This window comes from Cynoglossus semilaevis, chromosome 4, assembly GCF_000523025.1.
Source record: "Cynoglossus semilaevis isolate Cse_v1.0 chromosome 4, Cse_v1.0, whole genome shotgun sequence".
In the NCBI taxonomy this organism is placed as follows: Eukaryota; Metazoa; Chordata; class Actinopteri; order Pleuronectiformes; family Cynoglossidae; genus Cynoglossus; species Cynoglossus semilaevis.
The window spans coordinates 15,437,898-15,459,287 of NC_024310.1; the positions used below are offsets into that span (position 1 = coordinate 15,437,898).

The 21,390-nt window shown below is 42.1% G+C and overlaps 2 protein-coding genes across 4 annotated transcripts in view; one reads left to right on the forward strand and one right to left on the reverse strand.

Moving 5' to 3' along the window:
- Positions 1-309: 309 nt before the first annotated feature.
- On the reverse strand, positions 310-9,330 carry clip3 (CAP-GLY domain containing linker protein 3). Of its 2 annotated transcripts, XM_008309542.3 has the most exons (15): positions 9,200-9,330; positions 6,659-7,087; positions 6,141-6,280; positions 5,289-5,382; positions 5,003-5,164; positions 4,795-4,913; positions 4,442-4,678; positions 3,892-3,942; positions 3,554-3,689; positions 3,292-3,447; positions 2,998-3,129; positions 2,769-2,892; positions 2,458-2,525; positions 2,267-2,339; positions 310-1,988 (listed from the first exon to the last, which is right to left on the reverse strand). In XM_008309542.3, exons 1-15 carry the CDS (start codon positions 9,240-9,242, stop codon positions 1,934-1,936), a joined length of 2,019 nt encoding a protein of 672 aa, XP_008307764.2. In that variant the 5' UTR covers positions 9,243-9,330; the 3' UTR covers positions 310-1,933. The 2 variants fall into 2 exon arrangements, with proteins under 2 accessions (XP_008307764.2, XP_008307766.2); XM_008309544.3 differs by lacking the exon at positions 3,892-3,942.
- Positions 9,331-9,858: 528 nt separating this feature from the next.
- Positions 9,859-21,390, forward strand: part of timm50 (translocase of inner mitochondrial membrane 50 homolog (S. cerevisiae)) — a 20,276-nt gene continuing 8,744 nt past the window's right edge. Inside the window, exons 1-4 of one of the 2 annotated variants that reach the window (XM_008309545.3) lie at positions 9,859-10,506; positions 12,395-12,551; positions 15,511-15,542; positions 18,079-18,100. In XM_008309545.3, the coding sequence (XP_008307767.1) occupies positions 10,210-10,506; positions 12,395-12,551; positions 15,511-15,542; positions 18,079-18,100 (508 nt within the window). In that variant the 5' untranslated portion in view covers positions 9,859-10,209. Of the gene's footprint in view, positions 10,507-12,394; positions 12,552-15,510; positions 15,543-16,370; positions 16,698-18,078; positions 18,101-21,390 lie in introns of those variants that run through there. The other variant, XM_025054981.1, reaches the window with a different exon arrangement.

Genomic DNA, 21,390 nt, shown 5'->3' on the forward strand with positions numbered 1-21,390 from the left:
ACTACTGCCTTACTGGACTTTCTGTAGATGTCACTGGTTCGTCAGGTGATGATTTTTGTTTCTCACTCAACATTCAACGTCCTTCAATAGAAATCAAACATAAACTCCCTGAAGAGGAACAGAATAATCCGTGTGCTTTGAATTCAAATCGTCCCGGAAACGCCATGAATGCTAATCATAATTCTGTTTAACATAGAGTCACTACTAGCTAACCGGGGACACCTAGTGACCAAAATACAGAATGCCGCACATTTAAATTATTACAGCAGATCACGATATTGTCAAACCAACAGTGGTCACTGGTTTCACTGACTGTACGCTGCGTTTACTGTACAAGGTGATGCGTCGCTGCCCACTGACGTCAATGCTGTCTCACAACAGACTGAGTTTTAAAGTGTTGACTGTGATTCACAGTAGGTGAATCCGCCTCAGTCCATTAGGAGGTGCTGTTTGTCTCTGTGGTTCAGCTGATGTGAGCAGAAACTAGTGAGAATACAAGAGGCTACGGACTGTGTGGTCTGCACGTCGTCAGGATTTGTCCTGTTTTTAAACCAACTGTTGTTTTAATGCACGAATTAGACGTGACAGAGACCTGATCAGTTAAAGAAGTCGAAAGGTCAAAGTCATGGCAAATGTCAAAGCTCAGGTTCCACAACTAACTCATTCCAGATTAAGAACTGGAGTTGGTGAAACAACACAAAGAAAAAAAAACATGTTCATAAAAAAATAAATTAAGAAAGTGACATTTTTAAGATACAGGATCAGAGTTAATGTCACCATAAAAGACGATGATGTGTGTGTCCGTGTCCACACCTGGACTGTGACTGTTCTCTCACACACACACACACACACACACAGGTTTAGCAGGTCATCTACACCTTTTTTTACATCTTTTCACAGATCCTTACATTCACAGAATTACAGAAGTTTAATGATGGGGGTTCAGAGAGGAAGAGGAGGAAGAGGAGGAGGAAAGAAGAAAGAGAGGAAACCCTGGAGACAGGATTAGGATCAGGACTGGCCCAGTCCTTTGGACATTTCAAAAGTGTATGTATGTGTGTGTGAAGGTATTTCTGATTCCTAAAGCATCAAATGAAGCCTGGACAGACTTGACCTTTGATAACAGAGCTGACCTTTGATAACAGAGCTGACCTCATGTTTAAATGTGTGAGAGGAAACAAAGAAAACTGTTGAAGTAAATGTTTGATGACAGATTGTGTCTGATCATCAATAAAGTGTTTATCTATAAACCTATATATATTTAAGTTTAAAAAATACGATTAGAGTTGAGACACTTTTTTTCATCATTAATTTGATTTTTACATCTGTAAGCAGTTTAGTGACAGACCACAGCTGCAGCTCTATGATAATCTATAATCTATAATCATTTAAGAAGGTGACTATAATCTGTTTATTCCTAGGTTAAAACCTTAACGTGTTCTCGTCCTCCAGTCGACCACCTGCAGCTTTTATCTAACAAATCATGCTGTTCAACATGCCCCTCAATCCAACCTCACCCATCAATTACCCAGTTAGTGACATCACTTCCTGGTTGACCTGTTGCTTTTGAGGACCACGAGAAACCTGGGACCCTGTCTATGAATCTGCTGTGTTTTAATTTTCTGACTGTATAATCTGACAGTTAAAGACGAGTTGTTAACTGTTGATGTGAGGATGTTGTCTAGGGTTCTGACTGCAGGGCTGATTCAGTTTGGTTAAAAGAAAACATTTGGATCAGATACAAGGCACTAGATTTAACAGGAGATGGTGTGAATGTGGTGTGAATGAGAAGGAAGTGGGTGGAGCGAGACGGAGACAGAGAAGACCCAGGTCTTCACTCTGAGACTGAAGACTGAGACTAAGACCGGGAGTCGGACAGGGATCAGAAAGTAAAGCACGAAGAAGTCTGAGCATCCGTCAGGTGGTGGGGCAGTTAAGACTGCATCTCTGCACGGAGCATCCACGGAAACCAACAACAGAACAGCAACCTGCAGGTGGAGGAGAGGCGAGAACAGAGGAGAGTTACTGAGGAGGTGAAGGTGAAAAATCTTCTGTCGTGTTGTTAAACATAAGGCTCCTGTTGTGGTTCCGTCATCATGTGACCTCTCTGAGGGAGGATGAAATTCATTCCTTCATCTTCATCTTTCTCAGTGGTGGAGAACAAACAACCTTAGCCAATGACTGATGGGATTGCCCAGCCCTACCTCCACCCCCCTGAGGTAGAAGAGTAGGAGTTAACAGGTAAAGCCGTGGGCCTGTATCTCACCTGGATATGGAGCTCTCAGACGTCAGGTCTTTAGGAGAACGCATGGTGTTGAAGTTACGCTTGGGCTGTGACACTGCAGCAGAACAAGAAGCAAAGGTCACACTCCTGGTACCGTTCGACATCGCTACGTGTGTGTGTGTGTGTGTGTGTGTGTGGGTGTGTGACTCTACACTGGGGGAAGAGATACTCACTGGTGACTTGGTGGACCTTCTTCACCAGGGGGTTGTCGTTGCGTGAGCCGTCTTTAGGACCTCCGATTCTGACAGACACAGAAACAGAAGCAGTGGTTTAACAATAATCTAACAACGGTAACGTCAGCATGTGGTTTTGTTCATTTGGGCTGAACATATCAAACGAACTGATAACATCATTTCTTTCTGTTTTTATGAGTGAAAATGTTTCCTGTGTGTTCTGTTTCCTCCACTGTTATCTGAACAGACATCTTCACTGGAGATGGAGATGGAGATGGAGAGAGATCCTCAGTGTTAGAGTACATCCTTACCTCTGGACACGAGAGGGCGGAGCAAAGACTCCATATTTGGGCAGACAGCTGAAGTAACGAACCCCGAACACAGAACCGTCGTGTTTGCCTGTGGGCTGGTCTAACTCGACACCAAACCAGTATCCTGAAGGGAGAAGATGTGGAGCGTGGCGTGTTCAGTCCAGACACAGTAAAAACCACATAAAGACCCACACATTTATCCAAAGAGTCAGAGTTTGTCTGCTCAGACCTGGAGCGAAGTCCGTTTTGCCGTAGTATCGGACGATGCCATGTTTCTGTCCAGCCACTAGAACCTGATCTCCAACCTCTGCGTTCAGTCCTTCTGGATCCAGACTGGCTACTGACGACTTCTTCCTCTCAGCTGGAAACACACACACACAGGCTGTGATCACACAATCATTCTGATGTACTGGGTGGTGGTCTTCACTTCAACCCAAACTGTTAGATGTGAAACGATTGGACAGAACAGACAGAGATCTGTCTTTCTGTACTTGCCTGGACTGACACTGGAAGTTACCCTCACCTTTCTGTCTCTCCTTCTCCTTCTTCTCCTTCTCCTTCTTGGTCTTTCCAGCGAGGCGGGAGGCCAGGTCCATGCGAGGAGTTCGTGGGGTGGAGGTGACGGAGGAGACTGTCTGATCAACACCTTTGGAAATCTTTGACACTGGAGCAAAAATCCCTGTGACAGACAAGAGACACGAACCTCTTAGTGACCCCACCGTTCAGGCTGGGTTTAGAGTTAGCAGTGAACCAGCAGTGAACCACCCCAGGGCAGTTGTTGTTACCTAGTTTAGGGGGGCAGATGAAGTAGCGGACACCTCCCACACTGCCGTCGTTCTTTCCCTCTGGCTCGTCGAGCTCCACGCCGACCCACTGGCCACTGGCAAACTCTGTGGTACCACAGAACCTCAGCGTACCGGTCTGTGGGAGGGACAGATGGGGGAGATACAACAGCAGACAAACCTGGTCGGGTTAATGTCCCATGGAGACAGAATATGTGAGTGTCTTCTGTCAGGTATGAAGGATGGAGACAGAGGGACAGGACAGAAGTATGTGATGAGGAGGACACGTGACAGAGTCAGGACTACGGTCCACAGTCTACAGTCCAGTCTTCCCAACCAACCTGTCTGAGGTTTTCAGGTGGGATGTCATCCTTGCTCTGGTCTCTCTGGAGCTACACAGTGAGAACACACTGTTCAGAGCACACACATCTTAACGCTATCAACACAAGAGCACCACAACCATACAGCCCAGTCCAAGCCACTGCAGGACTCACACTAGATTAGTAATAGATTCACACTAGTTTAGTAATAGATTCACACTAGTTTAGTAAAATAGATTCACACTAGTTTATAATAGATTCACACTAGTTTAACACTGTGTTCACACTAGATTCAAGTTGGTAGTAGGTTTGTACTACGTCTTTTTTTTTCAAGAGTCAGAAATGACAACAAACAAAATCCCAGGGGAGGGTCACCTCACGGTGCTGATACCACTGGTTAATACAGGTATAATTGATGTTATATTCACAGAACCACAGGTGTGTCTGTTTCTGACACTTTTCTTTTTTTGCCACAGCTTTAATCCTACTTCAGTCCTCCTGCAGACATTCACTACTCAGACTAAAATAAGTTGTTTTTGCAGAGGCGAAAGGTCAAACTAGAACTGCTGACCTTCATGTCGTCCAGCACCACACGGTCCCCCAGCTTCAGCCCCAGTGAGGTCAGCATCATGTTTCCTGGGATGTTGTCGTAGTTTGGGAGCGTGGCCTTTGGAAGGTTGCAGCTCAGGGGAACAGCATCCAACAGCAGCTGCTTCAGCTCTTTGGCAACCATGGCAGCCTCGGCCTTGTCCAGACTCATGTCCATGGGGTCAGGGACCACCTCCCCTGGAACCTGACCTTTATCATTCTGCAGAGAGACCAGGCTGGGAGTTACTTTCTTTCTTTATTATCACAAATACTCAAGGCTTTAGCTGAAACCATTTGTCATTTTGCAGGTGAATCATAGGTTTGCAGTGGCCGTACCCTAACTGTAGGGTTGGCTCCGTGCTCTAACAGACACTTGACTGCACCCAGGCACAGGTTGGAGGCAGCGATGTGCAGAGCTGTACCGTAGTGGAAGTCACTGCAGGTGGAGTTCATCACTGTGGATGACAGAGGGCACACTAACATCTGCCTGAACAGAAGTGACTGAAGAACTCATCAGTGTCATGGTCCTGGTGTGTGTTCCCACCTCTGGGTTGAGCTGCTTTGAGCAGGACTCGGATCAGTTCTGGGACGTCAAAGTAGGCGGCGTAGTGCAGAGCATTCATGTGGGTCCAGCGACTTCTCAGACTCACATCAGCACCCAGTGAGATCAGCTGACTGCTGAGACGCAGCGCTGCTGCTGGATCACCTGCATCACACAGGTAAGTTACAGTTGGTTTATTTTATTTATAAATGAAAAAAAAAGATTCTGTTGATGTTGAATAATAACACGTAAGAGTCTGATCACAGATCAGTGATAAAGTGATTCTCACCGACTCCGTGTGCTCCAGCTTTACAGCTGTAGTGAAGCAGCGTCATATCAGTCAAACCGTCACGGTCGTTCACGTGGCAACCACGCTTCAGAATCTGAGCCCAGGACAAAAATCACAAACTTAAGTCTTTCAAATGGGTGTGGTATTTCTGCACTGATCTCTCTCACACATACACACACACGTGATGACACACACACACTCTCAGCCACCAGCTCCTTCACACTGTCTCAGTGTTGTTGTCTGTGAGGAGAAGTAAGGAAGAAGACACTGACCTTGACAAAGAGAGAGAAACAGAACTGTGATTGGCCATGACGTGATTGACAGGAGGAGTCTGGCAACTAACTTTACCATTAAAGACTCCCAGGGGCCACACACTGGCGCCACCTGCTGTGGGGCACCTCGAACTGGCTCCCACTGAGATGGTATTTAATGTTTTACAGATTTACCAAAATCTAACACAAAAAATCCTGCCTTTAAATGCAAGAGGCCAGTAGATGGCAGGTAAAATGATAACTCTGTCAGAGGTTACAGACCCCATTGTTAGCTGATGGAGTGACATTCTATCACTGAGAATGTATGCTGTTATTTTATAGATTTATGGGAAAATACTGAAGTAACACTTATCCTCTTTCTTGACTCCCTCCCACAGTGACTCAGCACAGTCTCTGGAGAATCTTTTGTCTCACTCTCTGTGTTTGTTCACACATTTGAACACATGCTAAACTTGACTGATACCACAGGTCAGTAAAGGCCATGACATATTTGACCCTTGCTTGAACCAGACTTCTCCTCAGTCCTCCACGTCCACCTGTAGATAAGATGCTGCTGAGTTGATACCAATGTGTTCCAAACCTCATTCCCGATGATGTCGATCTTGTGCTGCACCTGGGGAACCCACTGACGCACAATGGCAAACAGCTCTGGTATGGTGGTGCGAGGATCTATGAGGATCTCCAAACAGGCAGGGTCATTGGGGTCAAAGAAGGTGAAGGCTGGAGACAAAGGAACAAGTGTGGCATTAGAAGATGAACATGAAAGCTGAAAGGTTACACACAACCAGAACTGATGAGAAAAGAGGAAAAAACAAACAAACAGCAGGATTTGTGATGCTGATGTCATCACATTGAGTACTTTATATTTGACACGTTGTTTTAATCCAGCACTAAAAAGAAACTCACAGTTGTTGAAGAAGAACTGTTTGTGTCTTTCCTTAATTCCAGTGTATTGTGTTCAACTAAACACAACACAGGCCCAGGTTTCACACAGTCAGTCAATTGTGCGTATATTGTTTGTTTAGTGCACCTACATAATATATTATAATATACATTAAATCAAATATGGCTGCCAGCAGTAACACAAGGTTAACGTACCGTAGTCCTTGGGCAACGGTGCCTGGGCGGAGGGATGGACCATTGCACGGCGACGTGGTTCATGAACTGGGCTTTGAAACTGGGACACTGACAGAGGCTCCACCTCTGGCTCCACCTCTGGTTCTGGTTCCACTAGGGGAGTCTCCTCGTCCTCCCTCTCCTCTCTGTCGTCCTGTTCCTCCTCCTCTGGCTCATCCTCGTCCTCCTCCTCTTCCTCTACTTCTGCCCTGTTCTCCTGTAGTTCATATTCTTCCTCCTCTCTTTCTTCATCCTCTTCCTCTTCTTCTTCCCCCTCCTCTTCAGTTAGAGCTTCCTCCTCCTCTCGCTGAGCCTTGCCCTCCTCCTGCTCCTCTCTCTCATGTCTCTCCTTCTCCTGCGTCTCCAGGTTTTCCTCCTCTTTAGTCATGATGAGGGTTTCTGCAGCTGGGCCTGTTACAGAGGAGTCAGAACACGACGGCACTTTATTTAATTCAAATCTGTGTTTGTAACAATCGTCACTAGTTAACAATGATGTGCTGTGACATCACAATGATCTGCTGGTTGAGACCAGAGTCAAATTCCCTGGTTGTTCCAGAAGTAAAGCTGATTCTGACTGTGATTCCGATGCTGAGAGGAACACAGGACGGACTGTGTTTGAGTCTTTGAGTCTTTGGTCTGACTCACTGATCACCGTAGACTTCACACAGACCACCTGAGTCTGTGGCTATCTGTACTATATCTGCTTCTTTCCAATGCTATTCTTAGCTCATTAATGTTTCACGTGAAAGATAGCGAGAAGGAATAAATAGCTAAAGCTAAATAGAGCTAATTGAGCCTGGATATGATATTGATGGCTGGAGCTAAAAGCTCCATAGCTCCCACTCCTGTCCATCATTAGTCCTGACTGGATTCAATCTGCTCTCTACTTTAGCAAGTGGACAAGACGCTGAAATGGATTCAGTAGCTGTTGATTCCATCACTGAGCTGCCCATCATCCTCCATCAGGAAAGAAAGAAACAACAGACATTTGTGTTTTTCTCCATGTTGATATGAGGCCTGTGAGGCATGAGACTAAAATCACATTAATGACTGTCGAGCTTCATCAAGTCAAGTCTGACTGAACTAGTATGCTTCAGGGAAAAAACATGTATTTACTTTTTTCTTTGCTACACTGTGATGGAGAGGAAAAAACAGTTTAATAACACATGTAACTGGATGAGTCCAGTCCAGACCAAGTATTCAACATCGTAACCAGGGTGAACCCAGGACATAAAGGTTATGCAATGTGACTGTATGACTCAGGGTATGAGAATAAATAAATAACAACACAAGACAACAAAAGGAACTGAACTTGTCCTACTGGTGCATCTTTGAATTACACTTCCATAGTTTCCTGAATGTGTAATGTCCAAAGAGTGTGTACTGTGATCCTGCTGCCAGGTTAGGGTCTGTCTGGGGTTTACTTTAAAATGGGGCTAACTTATATAACTGTATGTGTAACGTATGTATTAAATACATCTATCTGTCTATAAACAAATCACCATTCACACTCAAGAGGCTTAGAGGGAACATTTGCCTAACCTCTAATCTACATGTTTTTTGGCCTGTGGGGGAAACTGGAGAACCTGGAGAGAACCCCCACACACAGAGGATTAAACTGCTAATTTTCCTACTGTAAGGCAAAAGCGCACAAACCACCTGCCCACTGAGTGGTCCTCTGGAGAATCATATTAATCAGTATTTCCATGCAGCCCAGTAAAAAGCCTATGGATAAGGACGATCTTGTTTAGTGCGTCAAGAGAAGAAGAATTCAATTCATAGGTTAAAAATCATCACTTGTTAATATTCAGACAGCCTGTTCTAGAGCTTAAAAAAACGAAATTATAAAGGCCTATTTGTAAACAAATAAGTAAAAAAAATACATATTAAAAAATCGAACTCGTTTTACAGATATTCATTTGTGCCAGAATATTTCCATGCTTCTCTATATGTACAGGATGAGTCAGAGGAGGCCATGGCAGCCTCCTTCATCCTCCTCCTCCTCCTCTCTCCCTTCAGCCTCCATTTTAAATCAAACCACATCATCAATAACATAAAGCTTCACAAACGAACAGGTTCCAGAAACAGGACTTAAGTCTCAGCCTCAACCTCCTCCTGCAGACACATCCATAAAAAACAACATCCACCTCCAACAGCCACGATTCGGGCTGGAGCTTCGCTTTGGGCCAATGTGCGTAGTAAAGAAACGCCCCGCGACATGCAATGAAAACACGCAAAAAAAATTACAACCAAATAAACTAAGACACGGGGCCGTTGGTGTTAAGAATGAACTCCACCATAAAGTCAGTGGATGATATGTACCGCAGTGTAACTGATGGAGGACGGAGGAATATTACTATTGACGACGCTTTGTTTAGACCAGCGCCTCCATTTCTCAGCACCATCATCCTCCTCATCATCACCTTCCTCTCCATCGTCAACATTATCTTCATCACAGGATTAACATTTGATTATTAGCGCGCTCATACACTCACAAAATTATAAATGTGTTTCTCGATTTACCTGAAACCAAGCCGCGGATCGTTGTGTGATGATCTCTGTTCATAGATCAGTCTGACGTTGAGGAGGATGATGATGCTCATTGGAGATGAAGCGCTAGGTCTCTCTCCCTCTCTCTCTCTCTCTCTCTCTCTCTCTGTTTCTCTCTCTTCATTATTGCTGCAGAATGGCAAAATACTGACTTTTTTGCCACCATCACGCTGACCAAACAATTACAGCTTTATCTAAAATAGCTAAATAAATATAATAAACTGTTTCACAGATATTAACACATTAGGCATTAACAAACTAATACCATGTGTCTTGTTGTAGTTATTATTATTATTATTATACGTGTATACTATTATAGAATATAACTAGTAAACATTTTTTACTGGCTGTATATTTCTCCATTGTAAAGATGTATCACAACATATTTTAACAGGTTCATTAACCTACAAGGGCCTTGGTGAGCTAATTGAGTTCAAGAAAATCAAGACAAAAAAGAAGGGTTAGAAATTCAATAGTACATACTACATGTTCAAAGTTATATAGCTGGTTGTTTATTACACAGTATATTAGTCTCTAGGTCATCATAGTCTTTTATTTGATTCATTGCAGTTCAACCTTTAAATGTGTGTAATATATTACAGTTGATTGGCTTTTGCGGTTTTATTTATCCTGGTGGTGTTAAGATTTATTTTTAATGATTTGGAAATATTTGTGTCAGGACATCATCCGGAGAAAACGTTTTTCAGGTTTTAGGTTGTATTGGTGGTAAAAAAAAACATGCCTTTCGAGTGAGAGAAAGAATTGAAACTGTGATAAGACAAAATCCCATATGCTTGTGTTGATTTTTACTTAGCAAAAAGCAGTTTGGCCACTTAGACATCCACCCTTGTGGTAGTTTGTGTCGCAATCGAAGGTCAGACTCATTTTGGCTCCTGATTGGACAGAAAGCTAGGCCCCGCCCGGCTTCTGTCGCGCATGGCCTTCCGTCTCCATGATTGGTTTTCCTCCACATCAGTCATCGGATGTTCAGCCAATCAGCACCCTTTGTCCTTCTGACTCTATCTCCTACACATTCACCGGCGATAGTGCTACAATCCAAGATGTCGGCTACGTCTGTGTTCCCCATGTGTGTGCGAGCTAGCCGGAGCCTCTTGAGGCTTAGGGTCGCACGGACAGGTTTGTCTTCTCAGGCCCAGACAGACGCTGTGGTACGGACGTTATCCACGGACAAGCCGTCTGCTGGAGCCGGCGGCGGTACAGGTGGACTAGCGCAGGCTATCCTTCAGGAAAGGCTTCAACAGCAGCAGCAACAGAGTCAGGTGAAGTAACTAGACGCATGTGTGCGCTCGATTTAAGTACTCTAGAGCCTGAAACGGCGTTTTACGGGAAAAGCAATGCGTCAGTGTGCTTGGAACTCCACCCTTTCGAGCTTCCTGTGTATCTAAATCAAGGTTACCTCCATGTCATTTTCAACGTTTAGCGTTACCTTAAGTCAAAATATATTTGCTAATGAGCGATAAAATAGGCTGACTCGTTGTGGTACGAGAGGCCTTTTGAATAACTGTTGACTTGATAAATGTCAGTTTTATACGCGTTAGTTCCGCTTGTTCCTCCCGTATAATGGTGAATAAATGAATTAACCAAGGTTAGCTTAGCATGGCTAACTCGTTATCTGACAGATAGAGTATGAAAACTGAAAACTTCTCAGTCCCATTAATGACGACAACAGAACACACAAACCCCAGTCATAATCTCTGATAACAAGAGAAGAAACATTCAAATCTACGATGTGCCTGGCGCCCTTTAATATCGTGTGTTCAATTTATTATACATTTAACATAGTAGTAGTTATACATTTTGTAATTTCGCATTGTTTGTTCTTTTTTATATCTCAAAAAGTATGTTGGTTTCTTTTTACCAATTATAGTAATTATAGGAAACCCTGCTGCTGCACGTGGTCAACGGTAGCGCAATGTGGGCAGAAAAAGCAGCTATCCTTTGAAAACTAAATGAAAATTAAAAAATGAAACATCTGGAAAAGGGAGAATTGTCTAACTCCAAATATATGTTTTTCTGGTTTACAGAGTAGAATTATTTAAATTATACATGCAAAGAAAAAAACTTCTGTCACAAATATAAAATGACAACATTCAAAGAAACTAACAAACAGTTCTCTGAAATACAGACAGATGATCTTACACCAGAGTTTTTTTTACCAAGGGTTCAAATGGATGTTACTAAATTATTTCTTTGTTACAACAGTCAACAAAGTGCTATGATTTAAAAACAAAAATCAGTCCTTAAATACAGTAAAAAGTTTTTCCATATATCTTGTGCACGTAAACAGTGTGAAATTACACTTTTTTTATTATCATGACGAAAGATAGAAATTGTGTTCACTATGATTATGCCTTAAGCTCCAATGACAATCTATACGTTGTTGTTTGTTGCGTGAAATCTTAAATGGGAAAGAAAGCTATCAGTTTTTCTGCCTGGGATGACCTCTAATCTGAATTTAATCAAACTTCCATTGTCACTTTGGATGCCTTTGCTCCAACCTTAAAATCCATCAATGGAAATCATTAGAACAGTGCCTGTGTTTTAAATTGTAAATTGTTGTTTTATGTATTTGTATTTTTTACTACTCTAATACATAACTGTCATCTTGCACTGTCAATGTGCTCACATTTTTACAGTTTTAAGTCTGTTCTGACATTATTATTATTGTTTACTGGTTTTATGACTGCTGCCTCTTCTTGGCCAGGCCACACTTTTGAAAAGTCTTGATCTCAGTGGATCTTTACTGGGATAAATAAAATAATATAAAAATGTAAAATAACCTGGCACTAATCAAGGAGCAACAGGCTTACTGACATTTATAGCTTGGTTAATCAAACTTTTATTATGGTATCTGTCGGAATGAGATGGCATCGCCGAGATTGATTCACGTTGAAGGTCACCATAAACTCAACCGTCCTTCATTTTCTCTGTGCGCAGTCAAGTCAAGGCTTCTCTAACTACACTGTACTGTATCCAAGTTAAAGTGAAATAGGAACTTAATGTGATGTCGATAGTGGGAATATATCAGCAGACACAGGATTCCTGGAGTTGAGAACTTAAGCTGTCTCGTGGTTTAGAAGCAGGGTTGTTTATATTCTCTGAAATGATTGTGAAAGAAAAATTAAAAGTTTTATTTTTTTCATCCAGGGTCAGCCTCCCCCTGAGGCAACGGAGGGGGACAAACAGGAAAAACAAGGTGAGGACAAGAAGAAGAGAGAAAACACTGCTTATGCTAAGAAGATGGTGCTACGAATGGCAGGGCTCATGGGCCTGGGGGGTGCAGTGAGCGTGGTCTACATATTTGGTGAGTAGTTACTGATTCTTGTCGCTGTAGATGAGTTCTGACCTACACTATGTCTTAATCACCTAAACTAAATAAGTCACCTGATCCTAATTTAACTGGACATACTTCTGCTGTCAGTGATGCTGTTGCTGCAGGAAATTATTCTAAATAAGCAAACACACAGAAAACACACATACATTAGTTTATTAATAAAAACTAGATTTTGTAGAGGACAACTGAACAAAGATTTCTCAACATCAAGCCAGATAGAGGAGCTGTCATTTTTAATCTTGTTAGTTATGTATCTTAGATGTTCATCAAGGGTTAGAAAAGAAACGTAATTCCTTATCTGCAGGATGAAGTGTCCTTCTAGAGCTGATGTTGGTCATTAACATACAGGGCCACGTTGTAGTCTGAACAAACTGCCCTGTCTGCTGCTCTGACGTTTCATGGTGAAGACACAGTATTTTGACATATATTCATTACTGCTTAACTCTGATATAGATTAAATTTGTGCAAAATTTTATTTTGTGTGTTTAATCGTCAGAAAAACATCCCCAGGGAAATATTTGCCACATTAAGATTAGTGCCATGTTATTAGGGCTACCAAAGGAATTTCCCATATTTATAAACATACATACGCTGAGCTGAAATGGGACACACCTTGTCCCATATTAGCATGAGAATCAAACATAGCTTGTAAATTGTCAATGGAATTAATGAGTAACCAGGCGCTTCATAGGAAAAGTTATGCGTTCCTTATTGATCTTAGAAGGAATTTGGCAACCCTATTTGTGATGATAATGTATTCTTTTTTGTGCAACACACCCTCATCAATGCACATGTGAGCACCCGTTTTATCACTTGAAACACAGTCATAAGGCAGTTGAGTTGCACAGACATCCATTTAAACTTTAAATTGTTCCTTTTGTAATACTTCATTTTATTTCCACTGCTGTTCTAGAGTACAAGTGAAAACATGCATTAGTGTGTATTAATTCACATTGTCCTGTTTAATTTTAATGTCTGTGCAACCAGAGTTATCAATTAACTTTTAATGTTTACACATTTCAGACATGGCTCATTGGTCATTTTAACCTATTAGAATAAAGGTGTTGGCTTGTTAGTATACTTTTTCTTTGCTAATATTGCCCAACCCACTACATAGGTTTAACTTAAAAACATAAAGATTATTTGTATTAATATTTGAGTCCATCTAATAGACCCTGCAGTTCAGCAAACCCTCTGTTGCTGTGTCACTGAGATCACTCATCATTGGTGCTTCTATATTCGCCATCACCAATATTTTATAATCTATTACATTTAATTAAAGTGATTTTTTTAGTTAAATGAGCAGCACCTGCGAATCCTAATGTCAAACCTAATCTGAATGGACTCCTTCACTTGTTGGTAGTGTCTGTGTTTGAGAGGTCTGTTAACTATGGGTGTGTCTGGTTTATTACCCTCCACTTCCTGTTGGGGTAGGCAGGCTCTGCCCTCCGCTGTAAGGCAGAGAGGAGCAGCAACCCTTATTTTAAAGCCAACATGTGAAGGAGCTGTGTTACAGTGTTTTAGTCTGAGAGGAGATGTAAGGTTTAGGCTCAGTCTGACATTTATTTAAAAAGATGTTGGCTGTAGAATCAGCAGATGATTACTACGTCGCTGAACCCAGCAGTGATGGAGGGAAGTCCACTGTTGGCTTCAGGATGTTTTTAAGGCTGGAGAGGATTTTACTGTTTGGATTTTCTCTTCTTTTTACAATATTTCTCTGTTGGATTTAACTTTTTTGATGAAGAACCAGAATGCAGCACTGGATGATTGAGACCTTCGGTCAGGGGTGGATTTCTGATTTGGGTCTGAGACAGATGACGGAGATAGAATTTTTTATTCTCTTGGATTTAATTCCTGCTATTCCACTCCTTTGTTGCTGTTTTGGATTACTTTCATTCAATATCTGGAATAACAAAAAGGATTTATTGGCTGGTCATTTGGGATTTACCAAATTCTGGATTATTACTGGATTATTGTTCAGTGGGAACAGAATGCATCTTTGCTTCTTTGCAGCTTTACATCTTGTCTGGTCATCCAGTCTGGTTTCCCAGCATACAGGTTTGTGAAGTGCATGTTTTTTAGTGAGATACGATCTGAGGAGAAATGAGCAGAAAACAGTTCTTTGAGACCTGACAGGCGATTTGGTTGTTGTGTTAAAAAAAATCATGTTTGAAACGATGGAACTGTGGATGTTTTTGGAAACCTTCATATCAACATTTGACTGGTGTTCTTAATACTACTGCTGATGTGACTTCTGATGTGTGATGTATGAAGTTAAAGGAGAAGAACAGAGTAAAACAGTCGGTGAACTTCTCTACTGCCGCTCGCTTCACTCTGGTCATGTGACAGCTGTCTGTTTGACTGAAGTCCAAGAATTAATTGTGTAAAACTTCTTTCAATGAATGAGTAATGGATTTAGAATGTTCTTGTTTGAAGCTGGTTATGCTAGAGTCATGGTTTACATTAATTACATAATTGGAATGCCATCAAATGTTTAACTTTGTGTTGTTAATATAAACTCTCTGGTTTCGTATGTTTTATTTTTAGGAGGAAACTAAAATTTAAAAAATGTTATGTCCATTGAGACTGATGTGTTTTGTTAATTTATTTTATTATATTTTTATATTATTACCTTTTTTATATTATGTTACACATAATGTATTATTTTATTTTAAAAAAAACATTATTTATTTAAAGTGTAATAAAATAAACTTCAGTTGTGATTCCAGTTGGTTAGTTCTGCTTTTAACCAACTAATATAAGAAACCTGTCAATGACAGATGACATGTGACATTCAGGCTCTGGTGGTACAATGTTTTTGGTCATCAATGTTTATTCACTAGGTTATAGCCCGTTGTGGACAAAAATCCCATGCTTCAAGGAGTTTTCAAAAAGATTTAAAATTGTTTTTTTTTTTTCTTTATTTTAGGTTCAAACTCAGTGGATGAACAAGGCAACAAGGTAAGTGTTATGCTGTCTCTCACTCACACACACACACACACACACACACAGTGTGGCATTGTCACACTTCAACATGTATCTGTGAACTTTTTCACCAGTTTTTTCTTTTGATTCACCTCTCCCCCCACCTCCTACTCCCCTTCTCCTCACATCCTGTGGCACACTTCACTGCTCTGCTGTGAGGTGTTTCTGTCTGACAGAGGTGTGAACGTGCTTTCCACCAACTCTCATGCAGATGAGGGAGAGGAGATTCAGGTGGAGGTGTCTCTGTGGGAGAGGAAGGGAGCACACTTATCTCACCCTCAGCTTCCCCCTTGTGTCTCACTGTCACATTTATGTGTTGTGGCGGCAGCGGCACACTCGACACACTGTTGACAGACGTCTGAGCTCTGGCTTCAGAAGTTTAAAGGGATGTTGGAGGACGCCTCCACACACTAATGACTGTCATTTCCACTTTTTAGTACTCTTTAGTACCACTAAACCGTGGCTGGACCCAGGCCCTGGGAACTGGGTCTGGAACCAGTCCCAGCATTAAAGCCTTGTTAATAGTGGACCAGGTTTCTCAGATTACCTGCAGATTAAGATTAAAAAGATCAACCCAATTTACAGAACAAGATACAGAAGTTAATGTTGGAGCCTTTAATTCACCTTGTATTAATTCAGACAACTCTTAATGTTTGAATCACTGATTTTTTTTCTTCTTCAGTCTTTTCAGTAAAAGTCATTGCAGCATCAAAAATCAAAGGATTGTTGTAAAAACCAACAACGTGTCATTGAACTTAATGGCTGAGTCTTTCAAGTGGCCATGGCGTCTCATCCTGGCTCAAGGTGTGAGAGCCTTTCAGACCTTGGTCTGTCAGTCTATCATAAAAGTTGGGCCGCCCTCTGTCTGCACAGGGCGGTGTTCCTGGGCTCAGCCCTCAGACTGTTGGAGGTGTTGCTCTGGGAAGAAGCAGCTTCAAAGAGGGCACACTTCTGTCACATTAAAGTCCTTTTGTTGTTCAGTTACTTTGATGCTGTCAGTGTGGGAAAGCATCATCCTGCAGCAGAATGAATGTCAAAGAAACTGAAAGAGAACAACCTTAAGATATCGACTCACTTAACCTCTGCCTGAAATGACTAAATCGTCATCATCATCGTGGTCTTGTAAATGAGGTCCGTAAGCCCCTTCTGACAACTTGACTGCTCTGTGGTTCTGGTTGTTTAATTCACCAGAAAGGCCGTGGCTCAGAACATGTACAAGTGCACTTTGTTAAGAATTGCAGTCATATTTTTAACAAATAACTTGAGAGACTTCAGTGATGTCCTGTCAGTCAGTGTGTGTGCGGTGTGTGGTGATAGAGATTCCTGGATTGACTATCACATACAGTATGTTTTTTGTCATTGTCACCTACTCCTCTCAGAGCATGGAGTTCCACGGTCTCTCGACAGGTGGTGCTGTGACCACATGTAGATAGATGAATAGATGGGTGGATAGATAGATAGATAGAAATAACTTTATTAATCCCTCTGGAGTTTCCTTTGGGAAAATTTGTAAAACTCCAAGAAACCAAGACAGTCCAGTTTCAGTTCAGTTGTTCCCTACTTAACTGCATGGCCTAGAACCTACAAAGACACTATGGCCATTATGTTCTGGTGATGATCCTCCTGAGGTTCCTGTGGAGTCAGTGTTCTTTATGACAGGCTCATCACCTGTGACACAGGAACCCACTGGTGGTGGACTCTGGACCTTTCTGCCTCTGTGTGGGAACTACTTGATTTCCAGCTCTCAGGCAGCAGCCACACTAAGGTGTGGAGGAGCTTCTAACAGCCCTGTTAACACCTCCACTCACACCACCTTCAGGACACAACACAGCAGCAGCTATTGTTCGCTGATGACCTGACATTGAAAATGTGAACAAAATACTCTTTAGTATAAAATGGGGAACAAAATAGAGAAGGACTTTTATTTCTACATATATGATAATGAAGCAGTTTCATTAAATGAAATGGTTATTTCATTTAATATCAGTCTAAGACCGAGGTCATGATCTGTTACAGCATTTGAATGGTTCAGTGGTCTGGGTGAAGCAGACCATCACTTCATAAAATGAACTGAACTGTGGTTTAACTTTGAGTGAAGGATGACTGGGAAGTAACTGTAGCACACGGCCACCAGGTGGAGATATTCACCACATCTGAACTGTGCCTCACTCTCTAGGTTGAATTTAAAAATGTGTTGTTGTTTTTTTTTTGTTATGAAAAACTAACCTTTAAAATATTGATAATAATGATATAAAAGAAAACATTTCAATCAAAGATGTTTATAATATGGATATTTTGAAAATGTTTAGGTGCTGTATTAGTGTTGGAAATCCAACACAAATACATGTTAATAAAAAGAAGACCAGTCAGAAGTCCACGTCTTCACCATGTCTTTGAGTGTGATACTGTCACAACAATACAACTGATTTACAGTCAACACTGACTGGTTAATGTAAATGAAGTTATGTTACATGTGAACTGATGATACTTTTTTATCTCTCCTTCCACACAGATTCAGGATGAGTTTGACAGAGGTGAGTGTGAACACAAACTCTGTGTGTGGGTCAGTGATTGATGACTTCTCAGTGATTCTGCCAACCCTTCTGACTGCTTCACATGCTCTGAGCCCGTTACTGATTTATTCAACACATCACACTAAGCCTTTACCAACTGTCCATGTGACTTATCCAGACCACACATGCCGTTTCTGTTGACAACAGTCTTTTTCAAACGGGGCTGAAGAGCCAGTATGAACAGAACTATCCAAGAAAATATTTAAGTTGAATACCTGATGACAATGAACTAAGTATAAATAGTATTAAATATAAATATGTTTATTGAATTAAATCCACATAACATTAATTTACACGTTATTACATTTATTAGGAATTTAAAGTTTAATTTTTCTTGCTCCTTACAAATACAAAAACATCTCTTGAAATAAAAGGACACCATTTCTCATCCAATTCCATAATGGCACCTCATATCATGTCATGTCTTTTGAGTTTAACTAGATTCTCAAATCCGGGTCTGGTCACAGTATTAATGGGCATCAGGTCCTTACCCAAATAGTGAGTTGTGGTTTCTGTAATTTCTGTGTATTGTTCAGGGGACTTTTCATATGGAGTCATACTCATAAAATGCTGAGCAATGCACTGTTGCTGCTGTGATGGTTGCGTTACTTTAGTGCTGCTTGGCTTTTGTGTTCTTGATTCAATTGCTTGTGCAGCTCTTTATGGTGGTGCAGCAGGTGGTGATGGAGGTTGGTGCTGTTATCTCTAGATGTGGCTACAACCACTCTGCAGGTCCAACACAATACCTGAGTCTGAAAATCATCTTCTCCCTTGAATCCACAGTATTGCCAAATCATTTCCTCTTCTCTAAGGCCTCCACAGTTCTCTTTAGTCCTCCATCTGCCATTCCTGCAGGGACAATAGCAGAGCTGGGCGTCATCTGATGTGGCTAAGCTGCCGTCATTTGATTGGCTAAACAATGTGCATGTTATGTGTGAAAGCATGGCACATACTTGGTTAACAAAACTTCTCGCATTTCAGACAAGTTATTGTGATGTGTTTATCATGCACGTTCACATCAGGATGGCTGGTGATGGTTGGTGAGACCCAACATAATTGTCGTCATCATCATCATCATCATCATCATCATCATCTGTCCAACCAATACAGCTTTTTAACAAACGCTGGATACAATTAGCCTCTAAATAAATTCAGATTATTTTTCTCATTCCCCGAGGTCCAGTTTAGAGCACGCCTCCTCCGTCATACCTCCTCCCTCCAGAGAGCACACCTCCATCCTTCTGTCAGTGCGACCATAAAAAATCTCCCATGAGTCCACTGGTTCCTCATCTGTGTCTCTAACGTCACAGCTGTCTTTCCTGTACCAGTATATACGTCCATCTGTCTTCATACTTGTCCCACTGTCCACAGTTGACCACTGCTTAAAACCCAGTTGGGTTGGTTTTAACCTAGGCAGATCCCATGTGTCAGAGAAGGTCCACTGAGTCGGACCAGGACCAGAGAACATAACTGAAATAAGAAAAAGTCAGAAGAAGGATGGTCCCACAGGTGGACAGGGTGAATGGTGGGTTGATTGATTGAGTGATTGATTGATTGATGAGCAGACGGAGGGAAGTGTGTGCAGACAGGACTGGGCCTCAGGGACATTCAGGTGGTAACAAAGGCATCACTAGAATCAGCTGGGCGATCAGTATTGGTTTAGACAGAGCGATCAATCGCTGCAGGTCAATCACAGCTGTTGCTCACAGGCTGCTGAAGTGTTTCATCACCTCAGATGTAAATAGGATCACAACATGATATTTGAGCAGAGATTTGAAGTGTTATGCGGCACGGTCAGACACCTCTGTCCACATCATGCAGTGACCATACGTCAGTAAGCCTTCTGAGGTCAGTGAAGGCACCACTCAGTGGATTGTTACATAATGTGATAATGTGATCATTACATCCTCACATATTGATTCAGGTGAAGGTTGATAAACGATGTAAATGATGACCCTGTTGTAGAGTTGTACACATTTCCCATCAGCCCCTCTCAGAGTAATAAATGCACATCATGACCTCAGGGACCCCAGCCAAATCATCCCTGATGAGCTTAAGGATGAGGGTGAGAGTTCACCAGCCCCTAGGGAGAAGAAGTGAAATTCTGCATCACCATCTTTATCATCATCACTCTCGTCGTCCTCCTTTGTCTAAGATTGTATTTATTTATTTTCCTTGTGTATTTTCCTGTCTTTCTCATCTTCTCCTTCCTGAACTCCTCCTTTCTCCAGCCTGACCTCCTCTCTCCTAACCTCCACCTCCTCCTCTGCTCCCTCCAGGGGGGAGGTGGTGCAGCAGAGGGGGAGTGAAGTGTGGCCTGGATGAATTGACGTATAAATAGGTCTTGAGGGACATGTTTGGTTACAGACTGTGTTAGTTCTCTGAGTGGCGGCATTTGTGTGCGTGATGCAGGGAAGCGTCTGTCGGATACTATAGCAACCAGGAAACGTGACACTGTATACACACACACAGAGACACACACACAGAGACACACACAGATACGGCACACCAACTAATATACTTGTTGTTTAACTTTATTAGTGTTTGTCTACAGTGTCCGTATGTTGGCTGTGAGACAGAAGATAAATCATCTTCAGCTTCTCTCATCAGTGTTCCTCTCAAAGGCAACAGACTTGGTTCAGTCTTCGTCTGTCTGCCTTGATTGGTTGTAGAAAAAGTTGATTATCGATGATGTCAGAGCAGAAGTATTCTATTCAACAAAGTCCTGAACATGGGCCTGATCTAAGGCCAGCTTCTTTTTCACAGCCGAGCAGTAGAAGAGTTAAAGGGTGGCTGTGGGGGAGGGGGTGGGACCTCTCGGTGTGTTCTTGGCTCTCATTGGTGAATGTAGCAGAAATGCTGCTCTTAGTGTAGTTTTAGTCAGATTTTTGTGAATGAATATCTTTGAGGGCCTGTGTGTAAATATTCACCACGTCTGTTGGCACAAGGACATTTTATACAGTGTGTACAACCTGCATGTACTGGCAGATTCAGTTTGTCCTCAGAGTAACCCCAGGCACCTCAGGCCTCGGATGGAGAAAAGTTGTTTGGGCAGTGCTGGCCCACCCAGGCTGGTTCAGGGGAAAAACAGAGAGAAGACATAGACAAAGAGCAGCGGTCTGATGTCTCCACAGAGTGAGGCCTCTCAAACAAAGAGCCAACGTTGATGAGGAAAGACAGACCGTTATTCAGCCAGAGGAGATGGAGAGAGAAGAGGTGGCCTCTGGAATATTATCATGATGAAAGAAGTG

What these genes read in the sequence shown, in the direction of transcription:
- clip3 (XM_008309542.3), bottom strand. Translation starts at nt 9,242, where the DNA reads ATGAACAGAGATCATCACACAACGATCCGCGGCTTGGTTTCAG. An exon ending in AGCTGGAGCACACGGAGTCG is followed by an intron (nt 5,165 to 5,288) that starts GTGAGAATCACT and finishes TGTGTGATGCAG; the next exon opens with GTGATCCAGCAGCAGCGCTG. An exon ending in CATCTGCCCCCCTAAACTAG is followed by an intron (nt 3,448 to 3,553) that starts GTAACAACAACT and finishes TGTCTGTCACAG; the next exon opens with GGATTTTTGCTCCAGTGTCA.